The sequence below is a fragment of the Dendrobates tinctorius genome, unplaced genomic scaffold, assembly GCF_039654945.1.
Source record: "Dendrobates tinctorius isolate UK_male_01 unplaced genomic scaffold, ASM3965494v1 ptg000138l, whole genome shotgun sequence".
In the NCBI taxonomy this organism is placed as follows: Eukaryota; Metazoa; Chordata; class Amphibia; order Anura; family Dendrobatidae; genus Dendrobates; species Dendrobates tinctorius.
Genome location: NW_027361806.1, coordinates 15,531,183 through 15,556,924, shown reverse-complemented (window position 1 = coordinate 15,556,924; position 25,742 = coordinate 15,531,183). Strand labels below are relative to the sequence as shown.

The 25,742-nt window shown below is 45.6% G+C and overlaps 1 protein-coding gene across 2 annotated transcripts in view; it reads right to left on the bottom strand.

Moving 5' to 3' along the window:
- Positions 1-333: 333 nt before the first annotated feature.
- The window catches only part of AK4 (adenylate kinase 4), a 70,571-nt gene continuing 45,162 nt past the window's right edge, over positions 334-25,742 (bottom strand). For both annotated transcript variants that reach the window (XM_073544694.1, XM_073544693.1), the window contains 3 exons: positions 17,317-17,489; positions 9,978-10,096; positions 334-2,554 (listed from right to left, as the gene is read on the bottom strand). In XM_073544694.1, coding sequence (XP_073400795.1) covers positions 2,416-2,554; positions 9,978-10,096; positions 17,317-17,489 — 431 coding nt within the window. In that variant the 3' untranslated portion in view covers positions 334-2,415. The remainder of the gene's footprint in view (positions 2,555-9,977; positions 10,097-17,316; positions 17,490-25,742) is intronic.

Sequence of the window (25,742 nt, the reverse complement as noted above, 5' to 3'; positions counted from 1 at the left end):
AAAGGGAACTGATAATTGATCGGAGAACATTTGTTTGACAGAAAATCAGTTCAAGCCATGGCTATTTTATGGATGCACTTTGTCCATGGATATCGATCGTAAAGGCCCTGTCTTTCCTCCTGTACAGGAATGGACCACTGCTTTTCATTCAGTGTGTCCCAGGATCACATACAGAACATAGATGGACTATACACCCATCGGCATGCACGTGTATATTCATTCCCATATGTGATCCTCTGTGAGTGTATATGCACTGTATGAATACATGTGTATCTGCTATATACACATGTATGTAACATACAACCAGATGGAAAATATGAATCACAAACACAGTTTCAGAATTTGTATTTTAATCACATTTGATGATATGATGATAATGGAGGGAAAAAAACAAACATCTTGTGCCATAAATATTCATATACTGGGTCTGCACCGCTCTCGATAACAGAGAGCACAAGACCTGGGAATCCTCTGATCAGAACCTCATTATAAATACCAGGGCAGATTTATCATCGTGACGCAGGGTAATGGCCAGACTGCTAGAAGCAAAATTCCGGGGTGCAGAATTACCCTAGGATTGGTGACATTATGGGGTGCCAAAAAAAAAAAAATCGATGGTGAAGGCATACCACTGACTGATCGCACAGCTGCCCACCCTAACCTCTGCGGTGCACACTTCACCTCTGTTGCACACACCCTCACCTCTGTTGCGCACACCGTCACATGTGTTGTGCACATCCTCACCTCTGTTGTGCACACTCTAGCCTCTGTTTTGCACACCCTCACCTGTGTTGCGCACCCTCACCTCTGTTGTGCACACCCCCACTTCTATTGTGCACACCCTCACCTGTGTTGTGCACCCTCACCTCTATTGTGCGTGGGCCTTCTGCCATGGGGAAATATTGGTGAAACATTAGTACTGTGTGTTTACTTTGCACATAAGTTCAGCTTTTATGGTCCTTCTTGATGGACTACAGAAGCGTGTGCCCTAAGTTTTCTAAACCCCACCCCATGTAATTACATGCTCTACTTTTTGTGAGACAAAAGAGAAGTTTGGCAGCAGCCTAGGAAGGTTCCAGGGCTGAGAAACAAATCCTTAAAAAGGTTAGTCCGATGCCAATCTCCTTTGCATCAGCAGATGAGCGGTGCAGGTGACCTGCCTCAATGGATACCTACCAAGACACAGGCAGGACCAGCAAGTATCGTGCACCTTATGGTTCCTTACAACAGATGCATGATGGCTGCCAATAATGCCCTCATCCAAGCAGCTATCTATCAATGCAACGTCATCAGCGCCTCCCAACGCAGAATTGAACGGCACAACACAATCTCTCCAAAAGGAACCCATGAGCAAGTTCCCCTCTAGACGTAATAGTATGCTAGATTTATAAAGACTGGCCCATTGGATCTCTAAAAAAAGTTTCATTTTTACTGGGGGACAAGAGCCTATTGGGCCATCCCACTACTTCCATATGTAAAAACTTGCTGACTGTTTCCATTTAGGATATGACAAAATGGGGTGCATTTATCCTTGAATCTAAAGGGCCTGCAATACACCCCATTCTTGTTCAACCCCTTAAAGAGTGTGGTCTCATGGCAGTCATTTATCAAGGATTTACTAACAGAAGTTGTTAGCACTGAGTCAGGCAAAGCAAAACAAAAAGAATTAGGCTGGAGTATTACAGATAAAAATGCTCAATTATCATTTTTTTTAGTAGCATCATGATTGTCCCTGTGTTCTTTCTCTCAATAGTCTAGTTTGTCCTGTAAAATTTATCTGAAAGAGGATGAATAATGCAAATATTCCCCAAGATAGGCATTTCTAGGAGCAAATGTCCTGCAAATGATAAGGTGAATGCCCTGTGTCAGTCCTGGTAAATCTGCCCCACTGCTTTATGCAATCTCTGACCGTCTTTGATCTGTATAGGAACGGTCCCCATGTGTCTTGGAGACAAATCAGCCTTCTTTCCCATGGAAGTCAATCAGAATCCATGTTTCATTGCTCCATTGCAAGTTATAAAACAGCTTCTGATGGGTTCCCATGGATCACAAAGCCACTTCTCTCAGTTTTGATACATGGGACCCGTTGTTATGTATTAGATCTTTTACAAAAAAAATTACTTTGACATATATATATTTTCACAAAAATACAGGATATCATAAAGGTCACAAGGCCATTAATAACCGATACGCTATATAGATATATTCAAAAAATATACAGCTAATTGCAGCGGGCAGTTCATTGGTTGACGCTCTGAGAAACACTGAACAAATTTAGAAAACGTTTTTCTAATCAAAGTTACTTATCCTGAAAGAGAAAAAAAACGTAACAAAACATCATAAACAATTCATGGATCATGAGTACATAGCACCACATGGATACCGCACACAGAGATCAATAAATAACCCGCGGGTCTATGGGTTCTCTTGGCGCAAGGCTTGGCTGGTGTCCTCGGGATGAACCGGTGTGGTTCTGGTACTCATGAGCGTGTAGATGTACGGCCAGATTTTATTTGTCTCAGTTCCTGAAAATGTGTGAAGAACTCCTTTACTCCTGAAACAAACAAAAAAAGAATTGCATCAGAAGACAAATACTGCAAGAGTATGCCTAATACAATTAAATACAACAGAACACTTACCCTATACTGATCCTGAGTTACATCTTGTATTATACTCCAGAGCTGCACTCACTATTCTCCTGGTGCAGTCACTGTGTACATACATTACATTACATTACTGATCCTGAGTTACATCTTGTTTTATACCCCAGAGCTGCACTCTCTATTCTGCTGGTGCAGTCACTGTGTACATACATTACATTACTGATCCTGAGTTACATCCTGTTTTATACTCCAGAGCTGCACTCACTATTCTGCTGGTGCAGGATGTACCTCAAGATCAGTACAAGATCAGCAATGTAATGTATGTACACAGTGACTGCACCAGCAGAATAGTGAGCGCAGCTCTGGAGTATAAGGCTGTGTGCACACGCTGCGGATTTTGCTGCGGTGTACAGTACCATGATTCCCTATGGGAATCAAAAACCGCAGTGCAGACGGTGAGGAATTTCCCGCGCGGATTATCTGCGGTTTTCAATCCGCAGAAAGAATTGACATGTCAATTCTTTCTGCGGATTCTCCTGCGGTTTGCCATCTCCTCTATTGAGGAGATGAAAAACCGCAGGACAAAACCGCAGAGCAATCCGCAGGTAAAACCGCAGGTCTTTTGACCTGCGGTTTCACATGCGGATTTTACAAAATCCGCGCGGATGAATCCGCACCTAATCCGCAGCGTGTGCACACAGCCTAATACAAGAGGTAACTCAGGATCAGTAATGTATGTACACAGTGACTGCACCAGCAGAATAGTGAGCGCAGCTCTGGAGTATAATACAAGAGGTAACTCAGGATCAGTAATGTATTTAGAAAGAGGTGACGTGGCATTCACAATCGCTGTGTTGTGTTACTTTACTAAACCAGACTCCAGCAGTTGATGGTGTACAGCTTTTTGGCTGTGCTCCAGTTGCCCATATCTTTATGTAAGATAAAACCATTCTACACTTGACCATCAAACTCACCAAGTGAAGGCAACTGCAAGAAGCATCCGCTAAGTGTTACGCTGAGAACGTGCTCGGCTCAACACTCAAGCTATTTTTGTCCTTGATACGGAGACTAAGCAGAGACTTCTTATCATGATCATGAGACCCGCGGATGGCAGGGTCAGTCCATTCCAGCACAGCAATGCAGATCTTCAGGGTAATATGATCTAGATTAACGCAACGGAAAATCAGCGCAAAACTAGCTTGTTTGGTTTGCAGAACTCCCAGTAAAATGCCATATTAGAGAATGAAGAGGCAATACCAAGGGGAGGGGGGGTGACTGATGATCCATTTTTTACAAAACGGAGAGTATCAGTTATGCACCAGACCAGCAACATGTCGCACATTTGCAAAATTTCATTGCAGAAGAGGGTGACTTCATAGAGTGGTACATATACTAAGTGAGGACAAGGGCAGAGCTGGAGCACGCACTGGATATAGGACCACACTCAGTGCTGGAGCATGCACTGGATACGAGACCACACTCAGTGCTGGAGCACGCACTGGATATAGGACCACCTTCAGAGCTGGAGCGCGCACTGGATACGAGACCACACTCAGTGCTGGAGCACGCACTGGATAGAGGACCACCCTCAGAGCTGGAGCACGCACTGGATACGAGACCACACTCAGTGCTGGAGCACGCCCTCGATATAGGACCACCTTCAGAGCTGGAGCACGCACTGGATACGAGACCACACTCAGTGCTGGAGCACGCACTGGATACGAGACCACACTCAGTGCTGGAGCACGCCCTCGATATAGGACCACACTCAGTGCTGGAGCACGCACTGGATACGAGACCACACTCAGTGCTGGAGCACGCACTGGATACGAGACCACACTCAGTGCTGGAGCACGCACTGGATACGAGACCACACTCAGTGCTGGAGCACGCACTGGATACGAGACCACACTCAGTGCTGGAGCACGCACTGGATACGAGACCACACTCAGTGCTGGAGCACGCACTGGATACGAGACCACACTCAGTGCTGGAGCACGCACTGGATACGAGACCACACTCAGTGCTGGAGCACGCACTGGATACGAGACCACACTCAGTGCTGGAGCACGCACTGGATACGAGACCACACTCAGTGCTGGAGCACGCACTGGATACGAGACCACACTCAGTGCTGGAGCACGCACTGGATACGAGACCACACTCAGTGCTGGAGCACGCACTGGATACGAGACCACACTCAGTGCTGGAGCACGCACTGGATACGAGACCACACTCAGTGCTGGAGCACGCACTGGATACGAGACCACACTCAGTGCTGGAGCACGCACTGGATACGAGACCACACTCAGTGCTGGAGCACGCACTGGATACGAGACCACACTCAGTGCTGGAGCACGCACTGGATACGAGACCACACTCAGTGCTGGAGCACGCACTGGATACGAGACCACACTCAGTGCTGGAGCACGCACTGGATACGAGACCACACTCAGTGCTGGAGCACGCACTGGATACGAGACCACACTCAGTGCTGGAGCACGCACTGGATACGAGACCACACTCAGAGCTGGAGCACGCACTGGATATAGGACCACCTTCAGAGCTGGAGCACGCACTGGATACGAGACCACACTCAGTGCTGGAGCACGCACTGGATATAGGACCACACTCAGTGCTGGAGCACGCACTGGATACGAGACCACACTCAGTGCTGAAGCACGCACTGGATATAGGACCATCCTCAGAGCTGGAGCACGCACTGGATACGAGACCACACTCAGTGCTGGAGCATGCACTGGATACGAGACCACACTCAGTGCTGGAGCACGCACTGGATATAGGACCACCTTCAGAGCTGGAGCACGCACTGGATACGAGACCACACTCAGTGCTGGAGCACGCACTGGATATAGGACCACCCTCAGAGCTGGAGCACGCACTGGATACGAGACCACACTCAGTGCTGGAGCACGCCCTCGATATAGGACCACCTTCAGAGCTGGAGCACGCACTGGATACGAGACCACACTCAGTGCTGGAGCACGCACTGGATACAAGACCACAATCAGTGCTGGAGCACGCACTGGATACGAGACCACAATCAGTGCTGGAGCACGCACTGGATACGAGACCACAATCAGAGCTGGAGCACGCACTGGATATAGGACCACCTTCAGAGCTGGAGCACGCACTGGATACGAGACCACACTCAGTGCTGGAGCACGCACTGGATATAGGACCACACTCAGTGCTGGAGCACGCACTGGATACGAGACCACACTCAGTGCTGAAGCACGCACTGGATATAGGACCATCCTCAGAGCTGGAGCACGCACTGGATACGAGATCACACTCAGTGCTGGAGCATGCACTGGATACGAGACCACACTCAGTGCTGGAGCACGCACTGGATATAGGACCACCTTCAGAGCTGGAGCACGCACTGGATACGAGACCACACTCAGTGCTGGAGCACGCACTGGATATAGGACCACCCTCAGAGCTGGAGCACGCACTGGATACGAGACCACACTCAGTGCTGGAGCACGCCCTCGATATAGGACCACCTTCAGAGCTGGAGCACGCACTGGATACGAGACCACACTCAGTGCTGGAGCACGCACTGGATACAAGACCACAATCAGTGCTGGAGCACGCACTGGATACGAGACCACAATCAGTGCTGGAGCACGCACTGGATACGAGACCACAATCAGAGCTGGAGCACGCACTGGATATAGGACCACCTTCAGAGCTGGAGCACGCACTGGATACGAGACCACACTCAGTGCTGGAGCACGCACTGGATATAGGACCACACTCAGTGCTGGAGCACGCACTGGATACGAGACCACACTCAGTGCTGAAGCACGCACTGGATATAGGACCATCCTCAGAGCTGGAGCACGCACTGGATACGAGACCACACTCAGTGCTGGAGCATGCACTGGATACGAGACCACACTCAGTGCTGGAGCACGCACTGGATATAGGACCACCTTCAGAGCTGGAGCACGCACTGCATACGAGACCACACTCAGTGCTGGAGCACGCACTGGATATAGGACCACCCTCAGAGCTGGAGCACGCACTGGATACGAGACCACACTCAGTGCTGGAGCACGCCCTCGATATAGGACCACCTTCAGAGCTGGAGCACGCACTGGATACGAGACCACACTCAGTGCTGGAGCACGCACTGGATACAAGACCACAATCAGTGCTGGAGCACGCACTGGATACGAGACCACAATCAGTGCTGGAGCACGCACTGGATACGAGACCACAATCAGAGCTGGAGCACGCACTGGATATAGGACCACCTTCAGAGCTGGAGCACGCACTGGATACGAGACCACACTCAGTGCTGGAGCACGCACTGGATATAGGACCACACTCAGTGCTGGAGCACGCACTGGATACGAGACCACACTCAGTGCTGAAGCACGCACTGGATATAGGACCATCCTCAGAGCTGGAGCACGCACTGGATACGAGATCACACTCAGTGCTGGAGCATGCACTGGATATGAGACCACACTCAGTGCTGGAGCATGCACTGGATACGAGACCACACTCAGTGCTGGAGCACGCACTGGATATAGGACCACCTTCAGAGCTGGAGCACGCACTGGATACGAGACCACACTCAGTGCTGGAGCACGCACTGGATATAGGACCACCCTCAGAGCTGGAGCACGCACTGGATACGAGACCACACTCAGTGCTGGAGCACGCCCTCGATATAGGACCACCTTCAGAGCTGGAGCACGCACTGGATACGAGACCACACTCAGTGCTGGAGCACGCACTGGATACAAGACCACAATCAGTGCTGGAGCACGCACTGGATACGAGACCACAATCAGTGCTGGAGCACGCACTGGATACGAGAACACAATCAGAGCTGGAGCACGCACTGGATATAGGACCACCTTCAGAGCTGGAGCACGCACTGGATACGAGACCACACTCAGTGCTGGAGCACGCACTGGATATAGGACCACACTCAGTGCTGGAGCACGCACTGGATACGAGACCACACTCAGTGCTGAAGCACGCACTGGATATAGGACCATCCTCAGAGCTGGAGCACGCACTGGATACGAGACCACACTCAGTGCTGGAGCATGCACTGGATACGAGACCACACTCAGTGCTGGAGCACGCACTGGATATAGGACCACCTTCAGAGCTGGAGCACGCACTGGATACGAGACCACACTCAGTGCTGGAGCACGCACTGGATATAGGACCACCCTCAGAGCTGGAGCACGCACTGGATACGAGACCACACTCAGTGCTGGAGCACGCCCTCGATATAGGACCACCTTCAGAGCTGGAGCACGCACTGGATACGAGACCACACTCAGTGCTGGAGCACGCACTGGATACAAGACCACAATCAGTGCTGGAGCACGCACTGGATACGAGACCACAATCAGTGCTGGAGCACGCACTGGATACGAGACCACAATCAGAGCTGGAGCACGCACTGGATATAGGACCACCTTCAGAGCTGGAGCACGCACTGGATACGAGACCACACTCAGTGCTGGAGCACGCACTGGATATAGGACCACACTCAGTGCTGGAGCACGCACTGGATACGAGACCACACTCAGTGCTGAAGCACGCACTGGATATAGGACCATCCTCAGAGCTGGAGCACGCACTGGATACGAGATCACACTCAGTGCTGGAGCATGCACTGGATATGAGACCACACTCAGTGCTGGAGCATGCACTGGATACGAGACCACACTCAGTGCTGGAGCACGCACTGGATATAGGACCACCTTCAGAGCTGGAGCACGCACTGGATACGAGACCACACTCAGTGCTGGAGCACGCACTGGATATAGGACCACCCTCAGAGCTGGAGCACGCACTGGATACGAGACCACACTCAGTGCTGGAGCACGCCCTCGATATAGGACCACCTTCAGAGCTGGAGCACGCACTGGATACGAGACCACACTCAGTGCTGGAGCACGCACTGGATACGAGACCACAATCAGTGCTGGAGCACGCACTGGATACGAGACCACAATCAGTGCTGGAGCACGCACTGGATACGAGACCACAATCAGTGCTGGAGCACGCACTGGATACGAAACCACAATCAGTGCTGGAGCACGCACTGGATACGAGACCACAATCAGTGCTGGAGCACGCACTGGATACGAGACCACACTCAGTGCTGAAGCACGCACTGGATATAGGACCATCCTCAGAGCTGGAGCACGCACTGGATACGAGATCACACTCAGTGCTGGAGCATGCACTGGATACGAGACCACACTCAGTGCTGGAGCATGCACTGGATACGAGACCACACTCAGTGCTGGAGCATGCACTGGATACGAGACCACACTCAGTGCTGGAGCATGCACTGGATACGAGACCACACTCAGTGCTGGAGCACGCACTGGATATAGGACCACCTTCAGAGCTGGAGCACGCACTGGATACGAGACCACACTCAGTGCTGGAGCACGCACTGGATATAGGACCACACTCAGTGCTGGAGCACGCACTGGATACGAGACCACACTCAGTGCTGAAGCACGCACTGGATATAGGACCATCCTCAGAGCTGGAGCACGCACTGGATACGAGATCACACTCAGTGCTGGAGCACGCACTGGATATAGGACCACCTTCAGAGCTGGAGCATGCACTGGATACGAGACCACCGTCAGAGCTGCAGAGCTGAGGCATGCACTAGATACGGGACCACCCTCAGAGCTGGAGCACGCATAGGATATTGGACCACCCTCAGAGCTGGAGCACGAGCTTGATACGGAACCACCCTCAGAGCTGAAGCACGCGCTGGATACAGGACCACCCTCAGAGCTGAAGCACGCGCTGAATACGGGACCACCCTCGAGCTGGATACGAGTCCACCCTCAGGGCTGGAGCACGAGCTGGATATCTTAAGAGTTAGAAAACTATGATTTTGGCACCATGTAATGCTTCATTTCTCCATGGGTGGCACCACAGATTTTAATGAGTGCCTGTTCTATCTGTTAAATTTACGGATTACAATATGTTCATGAAAACCGGATGTCTGAATGAGCATGGAGCAATGCTCTTTGTAATCAGTTTTCTACTTTAGTTAATTGAGGGGGTGCTTGTGAATGCAACACAGCTTCTATTACAGTCCACGTGCCCCAATAATGCATATTCATAGGGTCCGTCTTCATTTTGAAAAATAGATTAAAAAAGAGAGAGGTCACATTGTTTCCATGGTTCACACAGTGGAAGCTTTTCACGCAGCATTTAGAAATGAATCACAAACGGCTCTGCAAACAAAACTCCTGACCGAGCTCTTAGGTAATCTGCTGATTCACTCGCTGGATTCTGCTGTTTCACTCATGCAGTAATAATAAGGTTAAGTAAACTCACTTGTATCGCTCTATCACCGGTTTGGCAACGTCTTTGTATTGGCGTAATCTGGCGACCACTGCGTCAGGCTTATCATCTTCCTGCTGGACAAGGGGCTCCCCAGTAACATCATCAATGCCCTGAAATGAGACAGCAAAAGAATACATAAAGGGTTAATCCCAAAGCATCAATTACTACCTTTCCACAGGATAAAGGAGGTCTTACAGATCGCTGGGTTCCAACCACTGGACCCTCAGCGATCCCGAGAACTTTTCTTTGGAGCTCCATCCTCCATGACCCCCACAAATCATCAAGTTATCCCCTTTCCAATATATAGGGATTAACTTGAATTCTGGTGAATTACCCTTGATTCTGCAGCTTGCAAAATAACATACGGTACATAGTTTAATTTCAGCATGTCCTTACAACCTCAGGCTGCTGAGAGTTGTAGTTACAGTATACAACAGTTTGGAAACAACAGCATGCATAGCAATATTTTACAATGTCCTCCTCCATAGACTTATTTGACCATATTATCCATGTTACTAGATATCCCTTGACCAGTATAAAAAATGCCATTACACTGCATGAAAGCTAAACACAAAAATACATTTTTCCTATAAAGAGCAATATTTTTGAAAATAGAAAATTCTACATAAAGTGCCATAAGCAGATAATGCTGCCACCTCCTGGAAATGTGTGAGATGGCAATAACAAGAAACATCTTGGGAGAATAGAACAGTCAAGGCTGATACTTGGTTAAAAACTATGTCTTCAAACAGTTAGTTACACTGTTTATATGTGCAAGATTACTATGCTTTACTATACTACTACAATACTGTCCCGTATGTACAAAAGGATACCTACTATGACACTGCTTCTATGTACAAGAGTATAACTACTATAAATAGTGCTCCCTATATACAAGGATATAGCTACTATATTAGTGCCACTATGTCCAATAATATACTATACTATGATACTGCTCCTATGTTCAAGAGTATAACTACTATAATACTGCCACCTATGTGCAAGAATATAACTACTATAATACTGCCACCTATGTGCAAGAATATAACTACTATAATACTGCTCCTATATACAGGAATATAACTACTATAATACTACACCCAAGTGAACAAGAATATAACTACTATAATACTGCCCCCTATGTACAAGAATATAACTACTATAATACTGCCACCTACTGTATGTGCAAGAATATAACTACTATAATACTGCCACCTATGTGCATGAATATAACTACTATGATACTACACCCAAGTGAACAAGAATATCACTGCTATAATACTGCCACTGGGTAGCACATTTCTCTCTAGAATCCCTTGATAGTCTTGACATTTCATTGTACCCTGTACAGATTCTAGAGACCCTGTACCAGATGCAGCAAAGCAGCCCCAGAACGTAACAGAGCTTCCTACATGTTTCACAGTAGTGACAGTGTTCTTTTCTTGATATGCTTCATTTTTCCATCTGTGAACATAGAGCTGATGTGCCTTGCCAAAAAGTTCCATTTTTGTCTCATCTGTCAATAGGACATTCTCCCAGAAGTTTTGTAGCTTGTCAACATGTAGTTTGGCAAATTCCAGTCTGGCTTTTTATGATTTTTTTTCAACAGTGGTGTCCTCCTTGGTCATCCCCCATCAAGTCCACTTTGGCTCATACAACGATGGACGGTGTGATCTGACACTGATGTTCCTTGAGCTTGAAATTCACTTTAATCTTTTTAGAAGTTTTTCTGGGCTCTTTGGTTACCATTCATATTATCCGTCTTTTTGATTTGTCATCAATTTTTCTCCTGCGGCCACGTCCAGGGAGGTTGGCTACAGTCCCATGGATCTCAAGTTTCTGAATAATATGCGCAACTGTAGTTACAGGAACATGGAGCTGCTTGGAGATGGTCTGATAACTTTTACCTGTAATATGTTTGTCTATAATTTTCTTTCTAATCTCCTGAGACAACTCTTTCCTTCGCTTCCTCTGGTCAATATACACCATGGCACAACACAGCACAGTGAGGATCTGTAGCCTCTATACAGGCCACTCACTGATTCCAGGATTGTAGACAACTGTGATGATAATTAGTGGACACACCGTGATTTAGCACATCCCTTTTGTCACATTATTTTCAGGGGTACCATTATTTCTGTCCAGACCTATTTCATGAGTTTTAATTGTTTTAAAAGTCTGTGGAAGCATGGTTGAAAAGCAATGTCTGACTTTCATTTGTTCATTTTCATAGATTTTTGATTTATTATTACTTTTGTCAGATATAAAAGTTATTTCTGTCAATAAACGAAAGGTACCAACAATTTTGACCACGTGTGTAACTACTATAATACTGCCCCTATGTACAGGAATATAACTATTATAATACTGCCCTCTGTGTACAAGAATATAACTACTATAATACTGCCCCTATGTACAGGAATATAACTATTATAATACTGCCCCCTATGTACAAGAATATAACTACTATAATACTGCCCCTATGTACAGGAAAATAACTATTATAATACTGCCCCCTGTGTACAAGAATATAACTACTATAATACTGCTCCTATGTACAAGAATATAACTGCTATAATACTGCTCCTATGTACAAGAATATAACTACTATAATACTGCCCCTATGTACAAGAATATAACTACTATAATACTGCTCCTATGTACAAGAATATAACTGCTATAATACTGCCCTTATGTACAAGAATATAACTGCTATAATACTGCTCCTATGTACAAGAATATAACTACTATAATACTGCTCCTATGTACAAGAATATAACTACTATAATACTGCTCCTATGTACAAGAATATAACTACTATAATACTGCCCCTATGTACAAGAATATAACTACTATAATACTGCTCCTATGTACAAGAATATAACTGCTATAATACTGCCCCTATGTACAAGAATATAACTGCTATAATACTGCCCCTATGTACAGGAATATAACTATTATAATACTGCCCCCTGTGTACAAGAATATAACTACTATAATACTGCCCTTATGTACAAGAATATAACTGCTATAATACTGCTCCTATGTACAAGAATATAACTACTATAATACTGCTCCTATGTACAAGAATATAACTACTATAATACTGCTCCTATGTACAAGAATATAACTCTTTATTTGTTTTAAAATTCTGTGGAAGCATGGTTGAAAAGCAATGTCTGACTTTCATTTGTTAATTTTCATAGATTTTTTATTTATTATTACTTTTGTCAGATTTAAGTTATTTCTGTCAAACGAGAGGTACCAACAATTTTGACCACGTGTGTAACTACTATAATACTGCCCCTATGTACAGGAATATAACTACTATAATACTGCCTCTAGGTACAAGAATAAAACTACAATAATACTACTCCTATATACAAGAATATAACAACTACAGTTGTGGCCAAAAGTATTGACACCCCTGCAATTTTGTCAGATAATACTCAGTTTCTTCCTGAAAATGATTGCAAACACAAATTCTTTGCTATTATCTTCATTTAATTTGTCTTAAATGAAAAAACACAAAAAGAATTGTCCTAAAGCCAAATTGGATATAATTCCACACCAAAAATAAAAAAGAGGGTGGACAAAAGTATTGGCACTGTTAGAAAAATCATGTGCTGCGTCTCTAATTTGTGTAATTAACAGCACCTGTAACTTACCTGTGGCACCAAACAGGTGTTGGCAATAACTAAATCACACTTGCAGCCAGTTGACATGGATTAAAGTTGACTCAACCTCTGTCCTGTGTCCTTGTGTGTACCACATTGAGCATGGAGAAAAGAAAGAAGACCAAAGAACTCTCTGAGGACTTGAGAAACCAAATTGTGAGGAAGCATGAGCAATCTCAAGGCTACAAGTCCATCTCCAAAGACCTGAATGTTCCTGTGTCTACCGTGCACAGTGTCATCAAGAAGTTTAAAGCCCATGGCACTGTGGCTAACCTCCCTAGAAGTGGACAGAAAAGAAAAATTGACAAGAGATTTCAACGCAAGATTGTGCAGATGTTGGATAAAGAACCTCGACTAACATCCAAACAAGTTCAAGCTGCCCTGCAGTCCGAGGGTACAACAGTGTCAACCCGTACTATCCTTCGGCGTCTGAATGAAAAGGGACTGTATGGTAGAAGACCCAGGAAGACCCCACTTCTTACCCGGAGACATAAAAAAGCCAGGCTGGAGTTTGCCAAAACTTACCTGAAAGAGCCTAAAACGTTTTGGAAGAATGTTCTCTGGTCAGATGAGACAAAAGTAGAGCTTTTTGGGCAAAGGCATCAACATAGAGTTTACAGGAGAAAAAAAAGAGGCATTCAAAGAAAAGAACACGGTCCCTACAGTCAAACATGGCGGAGGTTCCCTGATGTTTTGGGGTTGCTTTGCTGCCTCTGGCACTGGACTGCTTGACCGTGTGCATGGCATTATGAAGTCTGAAGACTACCAACAAACTTTGCAGCATAATGTAGGGCCCAGTGTGAGAAAGCTGGGTCTCCCTCAGAGGTCATGGGTCTTCCAGCAGGACAATGACCCAAAACACACTTCAAAAAGCACTAGAAAATGGTTTGAGAGAAAGCACTGGAGACTTCTAAGGTGGCCAGCAATGTGTCCAGACCTGAATCCCATAGAACACCTGTGGAGAGATCTAAAAATGGCAGTTTGGAGAAGACAACCTTCAAATATCAGGGACCTGGAACAGTTTGCCAAAGAAGAATGTTCTAAAATTCCAGCAGAGCATGGTAAGAAACTCATTGATGGTTACCGGAAGCGGTTGGTCACAGTTATTTAGGCTGAGGGTGCCAATACTTTTGTATGGCCCATTTTTGGAGTTTTGTGTGAAATGATCAATGTTTTGCTTTTTGTTTCATTCTCTTTTGTGTTTTTTCATTTAAGACAAATTAAATGAAGATAATAATACCAAAGAATTTGTGTTTGCAATCATTTTCAGGAAGAAACTGAGTATTATCTGACAGAATTGCAGGGGTGTCAATACTTTTGGCCACAACTGTATAATACTGCTCCTATGTACAAGAATACTATACTATACAGTACTATAATACTGCTCCTTTGTACAAGAATATAACTACTATAATGCTGCCCCCTATGAACAAGAATATAACTGTCATGGTTAGGACATGGTTAATGTCCTGTTCTCACAGGGGTAACTTTTGCCGGCCTCTCTTTGGATCTGGGAGGGGTATTTATACTCACTCCAGACTAGCATTCTCTGTCAGCTATACTGTTATTCTGGCTGTGTGTCTGACCGACCCCCCTGGTGTGCGTGTACTGCATTGCTTGTTTGATTCCCGTGTATAACCCGGCCTGTCCCCTCACTCTGAACTCCGTCTCACGTTTTAGGTACTATTGTCTTCTCTGGTTCTAACCTCCTGGCTTGGCTATTGTTACTCCGCTACCGTTTGCCCCTATTGTATCGTCTATTGCCCGTTCTGGTTTTCTGATCTATTGCTATGTCCTGACTATCCGCTCTGTCTAACCCTTTGATACTGTCCTGCTATATCGTGCATTGACCCTGGCTTGATCTGGTTTCCACCCCTGTCTATGCCCCTTGGTAACTTGTCCCGTAGTAACCTTTCTACGAGTTTCCCTGCAGCTCCTAGCTCTGTTGAGCTTAAGCCACGCCCCCAGCAGTCACATGCTTCAGGTCCTGATAGTTTGAAGCAGGCATTGTCACCATTGCTGCCCTGCTCCACAGGTATCTTTGAGCACGGTTTTTGTACTCAGGACATGTGCACCGGCTCAGTGAGCGAGTGTAGTGCGGTGTTCCTGACAATAACTACTATAATACTGCCCCCTATGTACAAGAATATAACTACTATAATACTGCCCCTATGTACAAGAATATAACTACTATAATACTGCTCCTATGTACAAGAATATAACTACTATAATACTGTGCCTATGTACAAGAATATAACTACTATAATACTGCTCCTATTTACAAGAATATAACTACTATAATACTGCTCCTATTTACAAGAATATAACTACTATAATACTGCCCCTATGTACAAGAATATAACTACTATAATACTGCTCCTATGTACAAGAATATAACTACTATAATACTGCCCCTATATACAAGAATATAACTACTATAATACTGCTCCTATGTACAAGAATATAACTACTATAATACTGCCCCTATGTATAGGGATATAACTACTATAATACTGCTCCTATATACAAGAATATAACTACTATAATACTGCTCCTATATACAAGAATATAACTACTATAATTCTGCTCCTAAAAATATAGCAGTTTTATTCTTGTACATAGTTGCAGTATTATACGCACAGTGAAGACCAAGTAGCGACAAGTGCTCAGCACCTCTGTAAACTCCTTCAAGATAGTTGAAAGCCATTCCAAGTGACGACATTAAGAAGCTGCAGGAGAAAATGTCAAGGGGGTAAGGTGTAACACATTCTGGTTTGTTTCACATACATTTCTTTAGTCCTTGTTTACATATATTCCTTTGCGATTTTGTTGACTTCAGTGGAAATCTACATTGTTGCACATTCCAATAGGAGCAAAACCATTGTGTGAACAGCTGTGTCTCAGTTGGACTGTTATAAGAGTACAACTCCACTAAACTATCCTGGGAGTCATTTATTTTTTTAATGTACATACCGTATTTCTTTTGGAGAGATTTAAGACATGAAAACCATCCAGAGAGGAACGAGTCTTCTCTTCAGCTCATGTGCAGCTTTGTAGCCAATAACATAATGGAGAAGAAGCGCTACTTTGATCATTCCAATGACTTCTCTTAATAAAGAGAGAGGGACACCTTTCTAGTCAGAACTCGGCATGCATTATTTGAGCTAGCAGTATTGTATTTGACCAGGGTATTTAACTAGTATTGTATTTGACCATCTCCCTCACCCCCACAATAATGACTGAGGACGGTGGCTTAGTGGTTAGCACTAAACAGTGGCTCAGTGGTTAACACTGTAGCCTTACAGCGCTGGAGTCCTGGGTTCAAATTCCACCAAGGACAACATCTGCAACTAGTTTCCTCCCTCCAAAAACCGATGGGGAGTTTAGATTGTTAGCCTCAATGGGGACAGTGACTATGATGTCTGTAAAGCGCTGTGGAATACGATGGTGCTACATAACAGAGTATTCTTAATGAATAAGGCAATATTACCCATTTCAGGAATGAATCTTTCCTGTCCTACACAGATAGGTTATTCTGTACATGGTCTTGGTACTGTAGCTGTGCCCTATTCAATGGAAAGTGCAATAACGCCATGAAATATAGTCAAACTCTGTTCTGCAAAGACTGAGCAGTCAGCCCTGAACGCTCTTACGTGCACTTGGGGAGGGTTGAATTCCAGGTTGTAGACTCTTCCGCTGGGCAGGTGAACCCACCGCGTGTTCAGACGATCCTTTAAGGTTTCAAACGGGATATTCAATGTGATCACCAGATCTAGGTCACAGATCTTATCCAGAGCCTCTGCCTGCACTACAGTCCTGGGAAATCCTAAACATCAAGACAGAAAACATAATCACATATTCAGATCCATGTGAATTTCAAGTTGAGATAGAAAACAAAAACATAAAATAAATAAAAAATGTAAATTGCATCTAGTGATACCGGTCATGTCCCACTAGATCTGTCTGTGTAAGAAGATTACTAGCTGCTATGTTCTGAGCGTGGCTCTGGGGAAGCGCTGCAAGTGTGTACTTTAGATTTCTACCTGACATGAGACGAGGTCACTGTATTTGTGTGGAATTGTCAGTAGTCCTCTCGCCTGAGCCGCTGCTATGATAATACAGATTTTTTTGAGCCATTAAAAAAAAAAAAAAAAATCACAAGTTTAACTGCTTGAGGCTATGTGCGCACACTGTGGATTTTTCCGCGCGGATCCGCAGGTAAAACCGCAGGTAAATTGACATGCGGTTTTACCTGCGGATTGGCCTGCGGTTTTCCCCTGCGGTTTGACACCTGGACAATGGAGCAGATGGCAAACCGCAGTGGAATCCGCAGAAAGAATTGACATGTCAATTCTTTCTGCGGATTTAAAACCGCAGCTTTTCCTGCAGTGAAAAAAACGCAGCATGTGCACTGCGGATTGTAAATCCCATAGACTTACATTGTACTGTACACTGTCTGCGGAACTGCTGCAGAAGCCAAATCCGCTGCGGATCCGCAGCGTGTGCACATACCCTGAGGGTATGTGCACACTGCGTCTTTGTCAGCCGGGTTCATCAAAACGACATTGTTGTGGACATGTTCCATCTTAGGCCACTTCTTCTAATAGCTTGAGGGTTCAGAAACCCTGAAGTGGTTAAAAGAAGTGACTTGCTCTGTCTTTGGGAAGTTGCTCACTCGCTATACTTAATGGCATAGAGCAAAAGACGGCACTACACAAACAACGGCAAAGTCGCCTCTGGAAAATAACCCCCTGCATTGTCCTGAAGCAGTTTCACCTGGGAAAGCGCCCTGTGCACACATACCATTGTACGCAGTATAAAAGTTTCATCGTGCATATGTGCGCATGGAATCCGCCTGAAAAAATGTGCCCATGTGACACGTTCCAGGACCTGGGAAAAGCAGTACAGTTTGCGCTAATCCCAGGCGCCAGATGGCTGCGGAAGGCAACTCTCATTGTTGCCTCCAGCTCGCGCTCAGACCCTTTGACAGACCGCTCTGGAGCAAGGACATATTATTAACTCAAAACTGAAAATTAAGATTAAACAACAACCACAAGATGGATTTCATCACCAGGTATCATTGTAATCAGTATAACGGTGCCAACCTGACACTGTCTGTAGGTTAATCAGCACAATCCTGCTGACAGGTTCCCTTTAAGAAAAAGCCCTTAAAAAAATATTCAAAAGTTCTCAGGAAGCTATCAGAAAATGACATATTGTTTACATCAGTTTTTGTGTGTTGCATGTATTTTTTAAATATTTTTGGCAATGTTTTCCTTTTTTTTTCCCATAGTGCAATCTTTACTTAGGCTGGGGTCACACTAACTGACACAAAATACGGTCCGTAGTTTACAGGCGTAATACGGATAAATGACCCCTAAACAGTGCTCCGTATGTCATCCGTAAGCAAGGTGTGGTCGCGTATTTTGTGCATGTAATCTTTATGCCATCCGTATGCTGTGATTTTCTCACCGGCTTGCAAAATGGACATATAATGGAGCCCTAAGACAGGGTTTCTAACAGAAACCAAAGAATAGATAGAATACATATATATGCATTCTATGTGTCTATATGTGTATATATCTATTCTTTCGTTTTTTTATTAAAACTGTCAGTGTGAGTTTACTGTATAGCGCCCTGAATAGCCGGCTTTGCTAAAAGACACCGGGTGTGTATTTCTCGCAAGTCACATGTGTGGTCCATGTGTAATCCGTATTTTTTGCGGACCCATAGACTTGCATTGGCGTACTACGGGCGTAGTACACTGACAATCGCAGCATGCTGCGATTGGCACGGACGGTAGACTACAGACGAGAAATATACGGCTGTTGGGAGCAAACCCATAGAGAATAATTTGTCCGTGTGTAATGCGTGCTTTTAACGCCTCTCACTCGTCCGTATTCCTCGCCAGTGTGACACCGGCCTAAAAGATTTTCTTTTCGAGCCCTGAAGCAGTTGAAAGAAATGACATAGGATGGAACATGAGCACAAAAGTGTTTTTGGTAGTTACGCCCAATTGATTAGGCGTAAAGAAGATGGAGGAACAGGCTTACCGGATTTACGGGTATATCATGCTTCAACTATTGGGAACTGTGTTCTAGACTTGTTCCATAATAGGGCATCTAAACTCTGGGTGGTGTCATGATCCAGGTTGGATTATGACAGATAAATGCACTAGTAACCTTTTTTTTCCTTAAGCTGTGCGCTTAAAGATAGTTTTGCCCCCGGTGGCCATTAGGGTCATTGCACTGTGGTGGTTTCAGTTCTAGTTTTGCCCGCGTGGCCGTTAAGGTCATTGCACTCTGGTTACTTTAGTATAGTGCACGTGATTATAAAGCAGGTGTGATTGCTCTGGCTCTGCTATAAAAGAGTGACGGGTGTTGCAATCACTGTTGGTGATATTGCTCATTTCCAACCAAGTCTGGTGGAGGAAGGAGCTACAGAGAGGAGTTCCTGGCAGCTCAGTCAGAGTCCTGGTGTGGAAGGAGCTAGAGAGAGTTCCTTGCAGTTCTGACAAAGCTTGGTGAAGTAGCAGCGATTCTGGAGAAAACTGCATTCTGGTGGTGGACTTTGTTGCTGGGAGAAATAGCAACAGAGCAAAGCTAAGTGGTGTTATCCCTGTTTGTGACTTCCACCACTGCACTGAAACACACATAAAGGGATTAGTTTCTACACCGTCCATTTCACTAGAGAGGGCTAGGTGCAGGGCGAGCTAGGGTTCTTAGGTTCCAGCTCGGCGACAGGTGCGGAGCCTGTATAGGGACTGTTAGGAGTGTAGAGACTGGCTCAGGGGAGTGCAGGAGGTCTCCACGTCCCCGTTCCCTATCGCAGGGCCCTCCATTGTAACGATTTCCCTGGTGTTTCCCCTTATTATTTAAATTCGCCCTGCTGGAGGCGGTGTATCCAGTTTCACGTGTAATTCTGAAATTCGCCTGCTGGAGGCGGTGTATCCGGCTGCACGTTATATTATTTAAATTCGCCCTACTGGAGGCGGTGTATCCAAGGTTGCGTGTGCCATAGAAATTCGCCCTGCTGGAGGCGGTGTGTCCAGTCACACGTTGACCATCACAGGTGGACACTGAACATGAGCTGTCTCCGAATCTCTCTCGGGGAGTATTCTGGCTTCCATACAATGTTAACTTGGGGAAGATGTCTATTTCCTATACACTATATACTATCGCGCGGGCCTGGAGGCGATTCGCGAAACGTTTCTCATTGGCAAATATTCCGGGACCACTAACCCCCTGGTTGGGAATCCTGGGCTCCCCACTGAATTGCAACATCCTACCTCTATAATTCCCTCGGCTACACAGGGGCCTGTTCCATGTATTAAAGATGTGACTAGCCAAACGGGCATCTTGTCTTTGGAAGACATTTTATGAGATAGGAGACGGGCAGCGGGGCATTGGCTACAATTTCTACAGCTCCAGAGTTACATTAGGTCTTTAGATTTTGGGGGGGCTCGTACCACGTGTCTACCTCTTTTGAGCGACTATGTACTCTGCCACAGGGGCCGGCTCATGCTGTTTCTTTGATATACGGTATGATAGTGTCTGGGGGGATGGGGGTAGGGCCTCTCAGATGTACGATCCAGTGGCAAAAGGAATTAAACAGAGAAATTACATCTCAAATGTGGGCTAAGGCGTTCACCTCTGCGCATAGGATGTCAGTGTCCTGCAGGATCCAGGAGCTGAACTAAGATATTGACACAATGATACAGAACACCCATTAAATTGCACAGAATGTGTCCGACAGTCCCGGACTTATGTTGGAGGTGTAATGGGGAAGTGGGATCCATGTTACATATATGGTGGAGCTGCCAAGGTGTCAGACCCTTATGGAATGAAATATTCGCACTCTAATTATATTGCTAATAAGCAAATGGAGGCGACTCCAGAGGTGGCATTGCTATCCATTTTCCCAGACTCACTATCCAACATCAAGAAGAGTATGCTGCCATATTTCATGACTGCAATGCGTCAAATTATACCTAGGCGGTGGAGGTCTTCGTTTGTGGAGGGGCGGATTCAGGGCCGGCGTTGGGGGCAGGCAGACCAGGCAGCTGCCTAGGGCCCCTGCTCCTCCAGGGGCCCCCAGCCAGCGGCACATCACACAGCCGCTATGGGGCCCCTGTGAGGCAGGGGGGCCTGCCTGCCCCCAGCGCCGACTCCCGCCGCCGCCGCATTGAAGGAGGCAGTGATGGAGGAGAGAGCGTCAGCTGACGCTCCCTCTCCCATCATTCCCCGCTCTGCCTCTGACACATCGGGGGCGCGATGACGTCATTGCGCTCTCACTGTGTGCCAGACAGAGCAGGAAGAGACAGGAGCAGCCAGCAGCGCGGGCACGTGGAGAAGGTGAGGAGTGTTTTTTTTTGTTTTTTTTTTAAATCAGTGTGAGTGTTGGACTGTGGGGCCACTCTGGGGGGGCTATATACCATGCTCAGCTGTATCATACCATGCTGGGGGGGCCATATACCATGCTGGGCTGTATCATACCATGCTGGGGGGGCTATATTCCATGCTGGGCTGTATTACACCATTCTGTATCATATCATGCTGGGGGGGCTATATACCATGCTGGGCCGTATTATACCAAGCTGGGATGTATTACACCATTCTGGGGCGCTATATACCATGCTGGGCTGTATTATATCATGCTGGGCTGTATTACACCATTCTGGGGGGGGCTATAAACCATGCTGGGCTGTATTATACCAGGCTGGGCTGTATCATACCATGCTGGAGGGGCTATATACCATGCTGGGCGGTATTATACCATGCTGGGCTGTATTACACCATTCTGGGGGGCTATATACCATGCTGGGCTGTATTATACCGTGCTGGGCTGTATTATACCATTCTGGGGGGCTATATACCATGCTGAGCTGTATTATACCTTGCTGGGCTGTATTATACCATTCTAGGGGGGCTATATACCATGCTGGGCTGTATTATACTGTACTGGGCTGTATTATACCATTCTGGGGGGGCTATATACCATGCTGTGCTGTATTATACCGTGCTGGGCTGTATTACACCATTCTGGGGGGCTATCTACCATGCTGGGCTGTATTATACCGTGCTGGGCTGTATTACACCATTCTGGGGGGCCTATCTACCATGCTGAGCTGTATTATACCTTGCTGGGCTGTATTATACCATTCTAGGGGGGCTATATACCATGCTGGGCTGTATTATACTGTACTGGGCTGTATTATACCATTCTGGGGGGGCTATATACCATGCTGTGCTGTATTATACCATGCTGGGCTGTATTATACCATTCTGGGGGGCTATATACCATGCTGGGCTGTATTATACCGTGCTGGGCTGTATTATACCATTCTGGGGGGCTATATACCATGCTGAGCTGTATTATACCTTGCTGGGCTGTATTATACCATTCTAGGGGGGCTATATACCATGCTGGGCTGTATTATACTGTACTGGGCTGTATTATACCATTCTGGGGGGCTATATACCATGCTGTGCTGTATTATACCATGCTGGGCTGTATTATACCATTCTAGGGGGGCTATATACCATGCTGGGCTGTATTATACCATGCTGGGCTGTATTATACCATTCTAGGGGGGCTATATACCATGCTGGGCTGTATTATACCGTGCTGGGCTGTATTATACCATTCTGGGGGGCTATATACCATGCTTGGCTGTATTCTACCATGTTGGGCTGTATTATACTATTCTGGGGGACTATATACCATACTGGGCTGTATTATACCATTCTGAGGGGGCTATATACCATGCTGGGCTATATTATACCATGCTGGACTGTATTATACCATGCTGGGGGGCTATACACCATGCTGGGCTGTATTATACTACTGGGCTGTATTATTCCATTCTGGGGGGCTATATACCATGCTGGGCTGTATTATACCATGGTGGGCTGTATACCATGGTGGGCTGTGCTGTATACCATGGTGGGCTGGGCTGTATAGCATGGTGGGCTGGGCTGTATAGCATGGTGGGCTATATACTATGTGGCTGTGTTATATACCATGGGGTACATTTTACATTATATTCTATAGGGGGAGGCTGTGTTATATAATATGGGGGGGCTACATTATATTCTATGGGGAGGTGGGCTGTATTATATTCTAATTGGGGCTACATTATATTCTATGGGGGGGCTGTATTATATTATATTCGATGGAGGCTGCATTATACTATATGAGGAGGGCTACATTGTATTCTATGGAGGGGCTACATTATACTATATAAGGGGCTGCATTATATCCTATGAGGGGGTTGCCATATATTCTGTGGAGGGGCTGCATTATACTATATGGGGGTGGGGCTGCATTATTTTCTATGGGGGTTACATTATATTCTGTGGAGTGGCTGCATTATACTCTGGGGTAGCTGCATTATTCTCTAAGGGGTGGCTGCATTATACTATAAGAGGTGGGCTGCATTATATTCTATGGGGGTTACATTATATTTTATGGCGGGGCTGCATTATACTCTGTGGGGTGGCTGCATTATGCTCTATGGGGTGGCTGCATTATACTATATGTGGGCTGCGTTATACTGTATTGAGGACTATGGGGAATGCATTATATGAAGAACTATGGGTGACTATGGCGGTGCATTATACTATATGGAGAACTATGCCGAGTGTATTATACTATATGGAGGACTGAGCAGTGTATTTTAATATATGGAGGGCTATGAGAAGTTTATTATACTATATAGAGGACTGAGGAGTGTATTATACTATATGGAGGACTATGGGGCAGATTATATTATATGGAGGACTATGGGGTGTAAACTGCAGATGTGCTGCTGATAACATGATACTGTATGGTGATCTGTTAGGGTGTGAGCACACGTTGCGGATTAGTCTGTGACTTTTTCTGCAGAGAATCCATATATCTTGGCCGAAACCACAGGGTAAAACACATGCATTTTTCCTGCGGATTCCTAGCATGTGTACAGTGGATTTGATGCAGGTTCTAGTGCGGTTTGGCAGTGCGGATGAGAGAGAGAGATTGATTTGTATATCCCGGAACGTACACTGCAGCTGCGGTTCCGCAAAAAAGAAGTAACACGCTGTGGAAAATAAACCGCAGCAAATCTGTGTGGAATTTTCCGCAGCATGTGCATGGCGAATTTGGTTTTCCATAGGTTTACATGGTACTGTAAACCGCATGGAAACTGCTGCGGATCCGCAGGACCAAATCCGCTGCGGATCCGCAGCAAAAACCGCAACGTGTGCACACACCCTTAGCAATCCATTAGTGATCGTTCTGTTCCCATCATTCTTTCTCAGATGGTGGAAAGAGGCCGGGAAACAAGTGTTGAATGACTTCTTTAGTATTGTCGATCACACTCATTTAGCGGACTGAACTCAGCACATGTAAATACAATCGAAATGCTTCTGTGATGTGCTATATGTTATCATTTGGGGCCCCAATTTAAACTTTGCCTAGGGCCCCACTTTGCCTAAAACCGGCCCTGGGCGGATTGATTGGGTGGAGGCGGTGGATGTTCTCTGTCGGATGGAGGAGATGAGGGCTTTTGATGACAGATCGGGTACCAGTTGGTTTGCGGTGTGGCATCCTTGGGTTCAATTTAAAGAGTCACAACATTTTCAGTCTTGGCTAACAAAAGGACACTACCCTGTCCCCCATAGCAAATAAGCAATACTGGGGTGTCAGACCTCAGGCATCTTAGCAATATTTGTGTTCTGTCTCGTTTTCCTCTCCTTTTTGGTTTTTCTTTCTCTCTTTTTTTCTTCTTCTCTGTACTTTCTTATACTTTTTCTCTCTCTTTTCCTCTATTTAACTTGGACTGTCTCCCTCTTCTCTTGATTTAGCCATTAGAGAATGTATAATGATGTAAATGGGATGGGGAATCTTAGTAGTGGTGATACTACTGATGGAGGGTTGAATAATACTCTATTAATGAGCATTCAAAATGGTAATGTTTGTTAATATCACTTTACCTGTTTAATAAAAATATATTGAACAATAAAAGTGTTGTTTTTGGGACGTTATTTCAGGGGGATTCCATGCGCACATACCCAGGATGAAACTTTTACACTGCGTATTT